This window comes from Oncorhynchus nerka, linkage group LG15, assembly GCF_034236695.1.
Source record: "Oncorhynchus nerka isolate Pitt River linkage group LG15, Oner_Uvic_2.0, whole genome shotgun sequence".
Classification (NCBI taxonomy): domain Eukaryota; kingdom Metazoa; phylum Chordata; class Actinopteri; order Salmoniformes; family Salmonidae; genus Oncorhynchus; species Oncorhynchus nerka.
Genome location: NC_088410.1, coordinates 46134927 through 46149428, shown reverse-complemented (window position 1 = coordinate 46149428; position 14502 = coordinate 46134927). Strand labels below are relative to the sequence as shown.

The window sequence follows — 14502 nt, the reverse complement described above, 5'->3', positions numbered from 1 at the left end:
CCTCCCTCTCTCCCTCCCTCTCCCTCCATCCATCCATCCCACGGCACACCTCTACGTTGGCCACCCCTCCCTCCCTCCCTCCCTCTCCCTCCCTCTCCCTCCCTCCCTCCCTCTCCCTCCATCCCACATTCTAAGAGGAAGTATATGTAGCTTTGCTGTGATTTAAAAGGTTGCTTTAAAGTATATGTCTGTGTGTGTGTGTGTGTGTGTGTGTGTGTGTGTGTGTTCTATCAAGATCAATAGAGTTCATGTAGACCACTGAAGTTGCCCCTGGCTTGTTTTTAACACGCAATGATGTTAAAATAGCATGTTCAACAGCATAGTGGTAATCCTACAGACATTCAGATGGCCAGAGCACAGTGTGAAAACACATACAATGATGTATATATATATATATTTATATATACACACGTGTCCAGACTGTTATATTTGGGGTAACTTTGCATGTTTACTAAACTGCCACTGGACTCATCAGAATGGATGGATCTGCCATTATGACTGTGTTTGTTACCGGGAGAGATGACTAATCTGTAAATTTCACTCTCTTTTTCTCACTCTCTGTCTTTCACTCCCTCGCTCCGCACCCATCCCTGTCTCTCGTTAGATACTAGGCATACATCTTTTATTAGATCCATCGGCTGGTATACTGTTATATAACTCATGATTAGGGCTGCCTCCTAGAATCAATTTGAGTTAAGCAATTCAGTGCCCAACCATTTAAAAAGAATGGTCAATGGCAAGGGAAATTATCTGATGAATCTGGAAAAAGAAACACTGAAGAAACTATTTGAGTGGCGTACACACAATGTGAACTCGCCTACACCCTTGGCAAAGACCAGTGACTTAACTGGTTTCTTTTGTAACTAATACTTTCCATCCAAGGAACATTTGACTATTACATAAGACATCTAGGAAGCCATCCAGGAAGCTCAAGTGACACAAACTCAAATGAAATCAACTGTTGGGTGAAACTGGACAAAGTTAAGTGGGATGATATACATTATATTTCACAAGCATAGCATATAGAGTTGAAGTCAGAAGTTTACATACACCTTAGCCTAATACATTTAAACTCAGTTTTTCAATTCAAGGAATTTACAATTCCTGAAATTTAATCCTAGTAAAAATGACCTGTTTTAGGTCAGTTAGGATCACCAATTTATTTTAAGAATGTGAAATGTCAGAATAATAGTAGAGAGAATGATTGATTTCAGCTTTTATTTATTTCATCACATTCCCAGTGGGTCAGAAGTTTACATACACTCAATTAGTATTTGGCAGCATTGCCTTTAAATTGTTCACCTTGGGTCAAACGTTTCGGGTAGCCTTCCACATGCTTCCCACAATAAGTTGGGTGAATTTTGGCCCATTCCTCCTGACAGAGCTGGTGTAACTGAGCCTCCTTGCTCGCACACACTTCTTCAGTTCTGCACACACATTTTCTATAGGGTTGAGGTCAGGGCTTTGTGATGGCCACTCCAATACCTTGACTTTGTTGTCCTTAAGCCATTTCGCCACAACTTTGGAAGTATGCTTGGGGTCATTGTCCATTTGGAAGAACCATTTGCGACCAAGCTTTAACTTCCTGACTGATGTCTTGAGATGTTGCTTCAATATATCCACAATTTTCCTACCTCATGATGCCATCTATTTTGTGAAGTGCACCAGTCCCTCCTGCAGCAAAGCACCCCCACAACATGATGCTGCCACCCCCATGCTTCACGGTTGGGATGGAGTTCTTCAGCTTGCAAGCCTCCCCCTTTTTCCTCCAAACATAACGGATGGTTATTATGGCCAAACAGTTCTATTTTTGTTTCATCAGACCAGAAAGAACGATCTTTGTCCCCTTGTGCAGTTGCAAACCGTAGTCTGGCTTTTTTAATGGCGGTTTTGGAACAGAGGCTTCTTCCTTGCTGAGCGGCCTTTCAGGTTATGTCGATATAGAAGGAGACAGAACGTGTCTCCTTGCTGAGCGGTATGACGCCGGTCTGGTCCCATAGTGTTTATACTTGAGTACTATTGTTTGTACAGATGAATGTGGTACCTTCAGACGTTTGGAAATTGCTCCCAAAGATGAACAAGACTTGGAGGTGTACACTTTTTCCCTGAGGTCTTGACTGATTTCTTCTGATTTTCCCATGTTGTCAAGCAAAGAGGCACTGAGTTTGAAAGTAGGCCTTGAAATATATCCACAGGTACACCTCCAATTGACTCAAATGGATGTCAATAAGCCTAATCAGAAGCTTTTAAAGCCATGACATAATTTTCTGGAATTTTCCAAGCTGTTTCAAGGCACAGTCAATTTAGCGTATGTAAGCTTCTGACCCACTGGAATTGTGACACAGTGAGCTATAAGTGAAATAATCTGTCTGTAAACAATTGTTGGAACAATTACTTGTGTCATGCACAAAGTAGGTGTCCTAACCGACTTGCCAAATCTATAGTTTGTTAACAAGAAATTTGTGGAGTGGTTGAAAAACAAGTTAATGATTCCAACCTAAGTGTATGTAAACTTCCGACTTCAACTGTACTGGTATTCTACAATTCATATTGAAGTATGATAGCCTATAGTATAGTCTAGTGGAGTATAGTATGGTATAGTAAAAATGTTGAATGGAGTCGAGGTTCGTGGTTGTTAAAGAGCATTTGGTTAACCGTTAAGAGTACAATAATGAGTAAAACCGGTAGAAATTAGAGTCATGTTGTCTTCACTCGCTTTTGCAAGCAGGTAATAAGAAACTGAAACCCAGATAAATAATCCATAATAATCTAACACAGAAGTGTTTACTAGTGACATGTTTTGCAGACATCCACACCCAAGTACACGTTTTTCAATTAAATTGTCGAGATAAATAATAGTTGGCTGATGGTGATTACAACAAGTCCTTACCTTAATCATCTCACAATTTGGTCACCTTTTAGAACCTGTGCAATTATTAATATATCATTAATGACATCAAATATACAGCGGTAAAGTTGGTTTTATATTCACACATTTGGACATTCAACAGACATTTGCCAAATGCCATTTAAAATGGTAAAAATCATTAACGTTTTCACTGATTATGACAGAATCATCAAGCTAGGTTATGATTTATTCTATAAATGTCTAGCATCATTTTTGTTTTGAGTAAACATTACAGATTGGATTTGATTTAAATACATCAAATCTATAAGATGCCATTTAAAGCGGTACGAATCAATAACTAATTCACAGTTTGTCACAGAAACCTCAAACTAGCCATCATTTTTTATATAGATGTCTAGCATACTCTTACAACTTCTGTCTTGAGTAAAAGTTCCAGTTTTGATTTGATAGAGGGCATGTGGTCAAAGTTCTAACGAGTCTGTTAAACCCTATTAGAAGGGGCCTGGCATAAAAGTCTGCATCTTCAGTCATATTAAATTAGATTACAGGAAAAAACTACAGGATGAAGGGGTCAGGCCTTCTTTAACATTAGAAGCCTCCTCCCTAAGTTTGTTTTATTCACTGCTTTAGCACACTCTGCCAACCCGGATGTTCTAGCTGTGTCTGAATCCTGGCTTAGGAAGACCACCAAAAATTCTGACATTTTAATTCCAAACTACAACATTTTCAGACAAGATAGAACTGCCAAAGGGGGCTGTGTTGCAATCTACTGCAAAGATAGCCTGCAGAGTTCTGTCCTACTATCCAGGTCTGTACCCAAACAATTTGAACTTCTACTTTTAAAAATCCACCTCTCTAAAAACAAGTCTCTCACCGTTGCCGCCTGCTATAGACCACCCTCTGCCCCCAGCTGTGCTCTGGACACCATATGTGAACTGATTGCCCCCCATCTATCTTCAGAGCTCGTGCTGCTAGGCGACCTAAACTGGAACATGCTTAACACCCCAGCCATCCTACAATCTAAACTTGATGCCCTCAATCTCACAAAAATTATCAATGAACCTACCAGGTACCTCCCCAAAGCCTTAAACACGGGCACCCTCATAGATATCATCCTAACCAACTTCCCCTCTAAATACACCTCTGCTGTCTTCAACCAAGATCTCAGCGATCATTGCCTGCATCCGTAATGGGTCAGCAGTCAAACGACCTCCACTCATCACTGTAAAACGCTCCCTGAAACACTTCAGCGAGCAGGCCTTTCTAATCGACCTGGCCGGGGTATCCTGGAAGGATATTGATCTCATCCCGTCAGTAGAGGATGCCTGGATATATTTTTTAAATGCCTTCCTAACCATCTTAAATAAACATGCCCCATTCAAGAAATTTAGAACCAGGAACAGATATAGCCCATGGTTCTCCCCAGACCTGACTGCCCTTAACCAACACAAAAACATCCTATGGCGTTCTGCATTAGCATCGAACAGCCCCCGTGATATGCAGCTGTTCAGGGAAGCTAGAAACCATTATACACAGGGAGTTAGAAAAGCCAAGGCTAGCTTTTTCAAGCAGAAATTTGCTTCCTGCAACACTAACTCAAAAAAGTTCTGGGACACTGTAAAGTCCATGGAGAATAAGAACACCTCCTCCCAGCTGCCCACTGCACTGAAGATAGGAAACACTGTCACCACTGATAAATCCACCATAATTGAGAATTTCAATAAGCATTTTTCTACGGCTGGCCATGCTTTCCACCTGGCTACTCCTACCCCGGTCAACAGCACTGCACCCCCAACAGCAACTCGCCCAAGCCTTCCCCATTTCTCCTTCTCCCAAATCCGTTCAGCTGATGTTCTGAAAGAGCTGAAAAATCTGGACCCCTACAAATCAAAAAAGCTAGCCTTGGCTTTTCTAACTCCCTGTGTATAATGGTTTCTAGCTTCCCTGAACAGCTGCATATCACGTCAAGAGTGTCCCCCCCCTTTGAAAAGGGGGATGACCGCAGCTGCTTTCCAATCTTTATGAATCTCAGCCACGCTCAAGGTCCTAAACGATATCTTAACCGCCATCGATAAGAAACATTACTGTGCAGCCGTATTCATTGATCTGGCCAAGGCTTTCGACTCTGTCAATCACCACATCCTCATCGGCAGACCTGATAGCCTTGGTTTCTCAAATGATTGCTTCGCCTGGTTCACCAACTACTTCTCTGATAGAGTTCAGTGTGTCAAATCGGAGGGTCTGCTGTCGGGACCTCTGGCAGTCTCTATGGGGGTGCCACAGGGTTAAATTCTTGGACCGACTCTCTTCTCTGTATACATCAATGAGGTCGCTCTTGCTGCTGGTGAGTCTCTGATCCACCTCTACGCAGACGACACCATTCTGTATACTTCTGGCCCTTCTTTGGACACTGTGTTAACAACCCTCCAGGAAAGCTTCAATGCCATACAACTCTCCTTCCGTGGCCTCCAATTGCTCTTAAATACAAGTAAAACTAAATGCATGCTCTTCAACCGATCGCTACCTGCACCTACCCTCCTGTCCAACATCACTACTCTGGACGGCTCTGACTTAGAATACGTGGACAACTACAAATACTTAGGTGTCTGGGTAGACTGTAAACTCTCCTTCCAGACCCATATCAAACATCTCCAATCCAAAGTTAAATCTAGAATTGGCTTCCTATTTCGCAACAAAGCATCCTTCACTCATGCTGCCAAACATACCCTTGTAAAACTGACCATCCTACCAATCCTCGACTTTGGCGATGTCATTTACAAAATAGCCTCCAATACCCTACTCAACAAATTGGATGCAGTCTATCACAGTGCAATCCGTTTTGTCACCAAAGCCCCATATACTACCCACCATTGCGACCTGTACGCTCTCGTTGGCTGGCCCTCGCTTCATACTCGTCGCCAAACCCACTGGCTCCATGTCATCTACAAGACCCTGCTAGGTAAAGTCCCCCATTATCTCACCTCGCTGGTCACCATAGCATCTCCCACCTGTAGCACACGCTCCAGCAGGTATATCTCTCTAGTCACCCCCAAAACCAATTCTTTCTTTGGCCGCCTCTCCTTCCAGTTCTCTGCTGCCAATGACTGGAACGAACTACAAAAATCTCTGAAACTGGAAACACTTATCTCCCTCACTAGCTTTAAGCACCAACTGTCAGAGCAGCTCACAGATTACAGGCACCTGTACATAGCCCACCTATAATTTAGCCCAAACAACTACCTTTTTCCCAACTATATTTTATTTATTTATTTATTTTGCTCCTTTACACCCCATTATTTTTTATTTCTACTTTGCACATTCTTCCATTGCAAAACTACCATTCCAGAGTTTTACTTGCTATATTGTATTCACCATGGCCTTTTTTGCCTTTACCTCCCTTCTCACCTCATTTGCTCACATTGTATATAGACTTGTTTATACTGTATTATTGACTGTATGTTTGTTTTACTCCATGTGTAACTCTGTGTCGTTGTATCTGTCGAACTGCTTTGCTTTATCTTGGCCGGGTCGCAATTGTAAATGAGAACTTGTTCTCAACTAGCCTACCTGGTTAAATAAAGGTGAAATAAAATAAAGAAAAATAAAGGCCTGACTAACAAAGAAGTGGATGGATCAAGAGGACCAAGACAACCAAGAGGATCAACATGGACATTCCACAGTGGAGATCAGGAAAACTCAGAGTGAACCATAACATACACTACTGTTCAAAGGTTTGGGGTCACGAAATTTCAATTAAAAAAAATTTAAAAAAAGAAAAGCAACGTTTGTGTCCATTATAATAACATCAAATGGATCAGAAATACAGTCTAGACATTGTTGTAAATCACTATTGTAGCTGATTTTTATTGGGATATCTACATAGGCATACAGAGGCCCATTATGAGCAACCACCACTCCTGTTTTCCAATGGCACGTTGTTAGCTAATCCAAGTGTATCATTTTATAAGGCTAGTTGATCATTAGAAAACCCTTTTGTAATTATGTTAGCACAGCTGAAAACTGTTCTGATTAAAGAAGCAATAAAACTGGCCTTCTTTAGACGAGTTGAGTATCTGGAGCATCAGCATTTGTGGGTTCGAACCCCCAAGCTGACAAGGTACAAATCTGTCGTTCTGCCCCTGAACAGGCAGTTAACCCACTGTTCCCAGGCTGTCATTGAAAATAAGAATTTGTTCTTAACTGACTTGCCTGGTTAAATAAAGGTACAATTTAAAAAAAAATTAAAACAAATAATAGACAGACACTGCTCACAATGAGTTGTTTGTGATATCTACACTTAGTTGCCACTTTATTAGGTTCACTACCCTATACACGAAAATACATTGCTCCTATATACACCAAGTCCAGTGGTCTTGGCTTGCTAGACACTAAAGCATGCAGAGAAGTATTCAGGTATTCTGTTACTGTTTGAACTTTAGAATGTGCAAAATGACAGCAGTCTGATGGTCTTTTCTAACTCAGAAAAGTTCCAAAACTTGTTCTGACTGTAATAAACTCCAACTGGACTTAAAAACTTGAACAGTCCATCTCCTTTCCCAGTTTCATCAACAATTTTGAATTCACGCTGTTCCAGATGCAAAAGGGGTTGTACCTAATAAAAGGGACCACTGAATCTATAGACTTTCCAGAATGTTTTCTGGGAATACGCGGGGTATTAAGCATTTGGCTGTAAGTGTTGAATCTATTACCTCAGGAGATGGTACCGTTCAGCTTGTCTGGGGATGACAAAGTACTTCAACAAAGCCAAAATAGAAAATGATTGGAAGGGGCCTCTTTGCTGTTAAATTAGAGACATATAAATCAATGACTGTTGTGCCTTGTAATTACTTTAAAAATATGGAACTGTTGCACTAAAAATGCAATCTTTCAGATCTATTCCCGACGTAGGTGGATTTAGGGCCACAACAAACCCCAGAGGATTGTTTTACAGATTTGACTAAATCTATTGGCCAGGTCATACTAATAAGGGAGTTGCCAAAAATGTGTGTTTGATTGACGATGTAGATTTATATGAACCAATGTGAATAATATTACCGCATTCATCGTGTACATTTTTAAAACATAAAAAATACGATCAATTATTCACACTATATCTATCATCTCTGCACGTCATGTCACTGTTTTCCACAAGACTACGAGTACAAAATATTAGACAATAGCGGCACCTAGTGGTGAGAAAGGAGAAGAGAACCAGAGAAGCCACATTGCATACCAAACAATGTAGAGAAAACCTCTCTCCATGGGATTCAAACTTTCAATTATATTGATCGATTTGACTGGTTTTGCATGAGGAAGATGTATTGAATCCCCCACAAAAGAGTACAATTAGGGCCTTTCGTGAATGTGGTTCCAATCAAATCGTATGTCACACTCGCCGAATACAACTGCTGAATACTTCACAGTGAAAAGCTAGCCTACGAGCCCAAAGCAACAATGCAGAGTTTAAAAAATGAAATAGTAACAAGAGAGGAATATGATACACAAGAATGGAGCTCTATACAGGGAGTACCAGTACCAGATCAATGTGCAGAGGTACGAGGTATTTGAGCTAGATATGTACATGAAGGCAGGGTAAAGTGACTATGCATCAGGATTGCTAATATTAAGAGTTGAATAAGGAACGCAGCACTAGTGACAATGAGTGTATTTATGTTAGTGTATTCGTATGTTTGTGTGCGTATGTAGTGTATGCGAATATGTGAGGGTTTTGTGTGGGCATGTCAACGTAGTGTGTTTGAATATTTATGCAATCAAGAGTAGCTTTACATTTAATTTCAAATTTTTCTTCCACTTTGAGAGAGTTTTTTGTGTTTTGTGTAGATCGTTGACACAGAAAGACAATTACATTCATTTTAATCCCACCTTGTAACACAACAACATGTGGAAAAAGTGAAGGGGTGTGAATACTTTCTATAGGAACTGTACACCCCTGTTGTCCCAGTAGACTTGCATGACTGTTTGTGAAATTTCTGGATTTGAGCACCCCACCCCTTTCGTCATACTCCAGCCAAAGGCTAGCTCATTCCCAAGGCATCTCCAACCATTACAGCCTCAAAGCACACAGCCTCTAATATGGAGATGGGAGAGGAGCGGCTGGTGCCAGTGATTCATACATAGTGGATGTCCTTATTACCTTCTGGTAGATGTGGGTTTTTTTTGGTGTGTGAACAGCAAGCCAGCATCCACATCTCTCCCACACACACTTGGATATTTACTCTTGCATGCACACAAACACACTGCAGCACACATACTACGCTACACTGTAGTCACACACCATATGCACACACAGGCCGACATAAACCTCTCCAAATACACTACCAGAGACTCCCCCTTTCTACAAAGTGTCTGTGTGTGTGTTCTCAGTGACAGCCTGTTGCTGACGACATGCTGAAGTATGGGTCCTGGCTTTGGGTAACACACACGGAAGGGACAGGAGCAGGTGGGGAAACCAGAGGTATGATCCTACGATGTGTATTTATATCCCCACATTCCATGAGCAGAAGAGTGACACCTCGAAAAGAGCCATGAAACTCCCAGAATAGGTACAGGAACACGGGGGTGTGAATCCGCCTGGTCAACGAGCACCTTATTTTTGGCTGGGGTTAAATACGCATGGCACCAAAAGAAAAATGTCAATGGCATTCAAGAGAGCAATGTGCATTGGACACAATGCAATACCTGCGGATTGGAGTAATGCAATGTCAACTTTGCCAACAAACATGACACATTATACAAACAAATGATTATACAAACAAATGATGCATGTATAAACCCATTTCTTTCTCTAGGGCAGGGATATACTGCTGTTTCTCTGTTAGCTGTACCCACCTGGTTTCCCAAGTCTAAATCAGTCCCTGATTAGAAGGGAAGAATAAAAGCAAAGCAGTTGAACTGGCATCAAGGTCCAGATTTGAATTTGAGAGCTGTAGAGCATCAGCCAGGTATTGATACAAGTATTAACAGCACGCGCAGCGCTGAGCTGGTCAACTGTCACAACCACACCCTCATACCATAGTATTTTCACTGTACTGCTATCAGGAAAACAAAAACAATAGAACAGCACTCACACAGACGATCGAATTCAATGATTGAATTCTGATTTATGACACGGGCCTTAGTCATGTAAAGAAATCGTACATACATGCACTTCACATTTTTGGAACAGACTAGTAAAGACACACTTGGAGCCATATTGCAATGTGGCTGCTCCTAAATACGGCTACAGCAGACATGCAGACGACACGACGCATAGGAGAGTAACGGACACCACTTCCCCTTCAACTTTGATCACCAGGGAACAGACATGATTAACCCCCTTCGATCCCCTCCAACTATCATCCCCCGCTCTCTCTCTCTTGACCTCTAATCCTGACCGGTATATGACCCCATCTGAAAGTGAACTAAATGGGACTACTGACATTGCGTGCGGCGAATACTGGGGATACTTTAATACCCTTGACTAAACACGGCAGGGCTAACATTTTCCCCTGGTGGCACTGGTGCCTCTAACCTTTTCAGTTGGTGGCACCAGCCCATGATTTGGTGGCAATCACCCCCCCCCCCCCCCCCCCAAATGTGCACAGCGTCACACAACAAACAATTTGAGTAGACCTAATAATTTTATAAAGCAATTATCAATGCTTTATTAAGAAGTGCAATAGACTACGGAGATTCAATGAAGACATTTTTACATCTAACATGTTCAAGCAGAAATGCATGATTCAAATATATTTTGATAAGCAACCTAATCCAGGGTTGTCATGAATTTTGGGTTGACAATTAAAAAGGGAAAGGGGGATACCTCGTCAGTTGTACAACTGAATGCTTTCAACTGAAATGTGCCTTCCGCATTTAACCCAACCCCTCTGAATCAGAGCAGTGCAGGGTGCCTTAATCCACATTGCTCAGGGGCAGAACACCACATCAGGCCATATTAGTTATATTTTACTGTCACAATAGGGCTCCAGAATTTGTGCCAATTCACCACCTGAGGAAGTGCCAACTCAAAACATAGTAGCTAGATCACCAACTCTAAATATAACACCTACTGCTAGTAGCCATGTATAAATCTAACAGTTAATGTAATGTCATACAAAAAACAAAAATAAAACGTGGCAATGAGGCCTAGTGCACCTTCATTGACCGATGCACATTTTCACACTCCACATTTCTAAGCCATTTCAAATATCTTGATTGTAAAAAAGAAAAAGTGTGCTTTGAGCTTATTGATCATTGAGAAATGATAGATTATACCTACAGAAAGCTGAGACCATCCTCTCTTTGGTGTGGACAAGTAGTTGCTTCCAAAGTTGTAATCTTTCCCCGAAATCGCATTTTAAAATGTTATATCATCACAAAAAAACGTGGGGGAGGTTCTCTTCTGCACTGTTCAAACCAATCCAGTAAATGTGGAGGAGGAGTTAAGATGGAGTGTCGCCATTGTTAACGTCTAAAAGCAGAAGTCACGTCACAGGCTGTCTTTCCATTTTCACTGAAAACGGGAACATCCGGTTGGTCGGAAGTCAGCAGAGGGTATTGATTGAGGTGACCAGGTAGAATGTACCAGACCTCTGCCAAACTAGGATCATAGTGTCTACGGTGTAGAACTGTTGCTGTTTTTTTAGGCCAACAGGTGTACGTACATTTGGAAAGTATTCAGACCTTCACTTTTTCCACATTATGTTACAGCGTTATTCAAAAAACGGATTAAATATGTTTTTCTATATTTAATCCATCTCCACACAGTACCCCATAACGATAAAGCATTTACATAAGTAGAACATTTACTAAGAACTTTGGCAGCGTGTGGCAGCGTGTACAGCCTCGAGTCTTCTTGGGTATGACGCTACAAGCTTGGCACACTGTATTTGGGGAGTTTCTCCCATTCTTCTCTGCAGATCCTCTCAAGCGCTGTCAGGTTGGATGGGGAGTGTCACTGCACAGCTATTTTCAGGTCTCTCCAGAGATGTTTGATCTTGTTCAAGTCCGGGTTCTGGCTGGGCCAGCTCTAGGAAGAGTCTTGGCGATTCCAAACTTCTTCCATTTAAGAATGATGGAGGCCACTGTTTTTGGGGATCTGTGCCTTGACACAATCCTGTCTCGGAGCTCTACGGACAATTCCTTTGACCTCATGGCTTGGTTTTTGCTCTGATATGCACTGTCAACTCTGGGACCTAATTGAATTTACCACAGGTGGACTTCCATCAAGTTGTAGAAACAGCTCAAGAATGATCAATGGAAAACAGGATGCACCTGAGCTCAATTTTAAGTCTCATAGCAAAGGGTCTGAATACTTATGTAAATAAGATGTTTTATATTTGTAATACACTAGCAACATTTCTAAAAACCCGTTTTCGCTTTGTCATTATGGTGTATTGTGTGTAGATTGATTAATTTAAAAAATGTCCTCAATTTTAGAATAAGGCAATTTAAAATGTTGGAAAAGTCAAGGGGCCTGAATACTTTCCAAATGCACTCTAGGTTTTTGTTCCAGCCCAGAACTAACAATATCAGATTAAACTAATCAGGGTGTTGATTGAGGACCCATGATAAGTTAGATCAAGTGTGGTACCCATGGGCTGGAACAACACACTATTGCACACGCTCCTAAGCCTCCAGGATCTGACTTTGAGACCACTGATTTGAATTTCAATCCAAACCATTTGAGAGTGAGTTTCTGTTATATCACACACCATGACACTATCCACATGCCCCATTTCCATAGGGTAGGTTTCAGGTGACACCTTATGGGCTGAGACTCCGGGTCCTGGCTAGAAATATTGATTCTGTTTACATATGATGGGTCACCAGACAACTCCAAAAAGCAGTAGGCGAGTCACTCACGTTACAATCAATCAAGAACTTGGAAGTTTTGTACTTTTTATTCATCCCCAAAATATTGTCTCCTGAGGGGGATATACATCAGCAGGCGCCTAAAACAACTAACAGTATTGTATGCATACATCTTTAGATGAGTGGCCCCAGCGTGAATAGAACCCACAACCCTGACGTATGTAGCATGCTCTACCAACTGAGCCACAGAAGGGTTACACTTTTAGAGTGTTGCAGACAGAGATGTCAACAAGTGCCGCGCTTACCTCAGCCAGCTGTAGGATTTCAATGGGGATATTGTGGACTGCTACTTTCGGGGATCCCTCAGGTTCCGGAGCGCATCTCTTTCTGCTGCAATGCTGGATACTGTGAATGCACCCCATTGATCCTCTGGTTCTGTCTTCTCCTTTTTTCAGATTTGATCCACAAGTCAGTTGTCCGGATATCCCAAGGACCTGCTTTCTGTCTCTTACTCCTTAGGCTCCCCTCATTTTTTCAATAGGGAATCACTCTTTTCCTCCTTTTCACGCTAGTACAGGGAAGCTTGGTCCTTCCTTGCTTCTTTGACACCCCAAAACCCCTTTCCTCCCCGTGAGCCCTCACACCCCTGTCCAAGTTGATCTCTCTCTACTTAGCCAGGACTGGAACCGTCACAACATTCACTCAGTCCAGCCCCCGTCTTTCCTTCACCACACGTCTCTCCCTCTTCTTTCAGAAAGCACAGGGACCGCTCTCTCGCACCCTCCTGCCGTCGTTCTTGCCGTTCCTGCACCCTTCTTTCTTCTGTCAGCCTGTACTTTTACACCATTCTCTCTCCCTCGCTAGCGGTTGTCCCTTCCCTCCCAGTATGCACGGACCCTTCACTCTCTGCACTTACACTCTTCTCTGGTTGCCCTCTTTCTCCCCTTTCCGCCTTCAAAGAAACACCCTGCTCTATCATTCCCCCTCTCCTCTTTACAACCCTCTCACTAGCTGTTCACCCTGCCAGCCTGCTGCACAAACAGTACTCTTCCCCCCTCTCTCATTTCTCCACTCCCCCCCCTTTCCAAACAGCTGTTTAGGTCAGGCTGACTTCAGGCCCTTCCCTTTTTCTTGCTGTGTTCAGCCTCTCTCCCTCTTTTCCTCCATCGTTCCCCCTGAGATTAGATGGCGCCGCTCAGTGCGACACCCTGTCGACCCACCGGACTCTGCAACTTAGCACATGAGGGGCGGGCATACACAGTGCAATGGTTCGATCCTATTATTTTTCCTCTCATGTCATGGGTAAGCGACTAGATAGTACCTCACAAGCCAAAACCGTGTGCACCAACCCAGCAACTCTGCATGAGGAGAGAAGACACACTTTGCCTTAACATCCCTCTCAACTGAAAACAATAATAGGCTCTGTTCCTTTAGATCTGTGTAGAGTAACACGGGGATTTAGGACCTCCTCGGAGAGCCAGCTGGTATTCCGCCAAGCCATCAGGAATAACACCCCACAGCAGAGCAGGAGAACAAACACAGTTAACACACGATCAGCCCCCCCCCCCCCCCCCCCATACACACACACACTGACTTGCATCTGCTGCAGTAGAGAACTACTCAAACTGTGGGATACACAAACAGACTAGTCTCAAATTAGTCCAATAAACACCCGTACATACACACAGCCACGCAGGGTACGGAGCAACAAGAGGTTGAAATACAAAATGATTGCATCCGACTGCAAGAGAACATACAAAACACACACACACACACACCTCCCCCTGGAGTGATGATACACACACACAACCTATTGCCTG

The 14502-nt window shown here is 42.5% G+C and overlaps 1 protein-coding gene across 1 annotated transcript in view; it reads right to left on the bottom strand.

Moving 5' to 3' along the window:
• LOC115142792 (tensin-1-like) overlaps positions 1–13684 on the bottom strand; it is an 80076-nt gene extending 66392 nt beyond the window's left edge. Inside the window, exon 1 of the mRNA XM_029682534.2 lies at positions 12988–13684. Within this exon, the coding sequence (XP_029538394.2) occupies positions 12988–13104 (117 nt within the window). The 5' untranslated portion in view covers positions 13105–13684. The remainder of the gene's footprint in view (positions 1–12987) is intronic.
• Between the last annotated feature and the right edge of the window lie 818 nt (positions 13685–14502).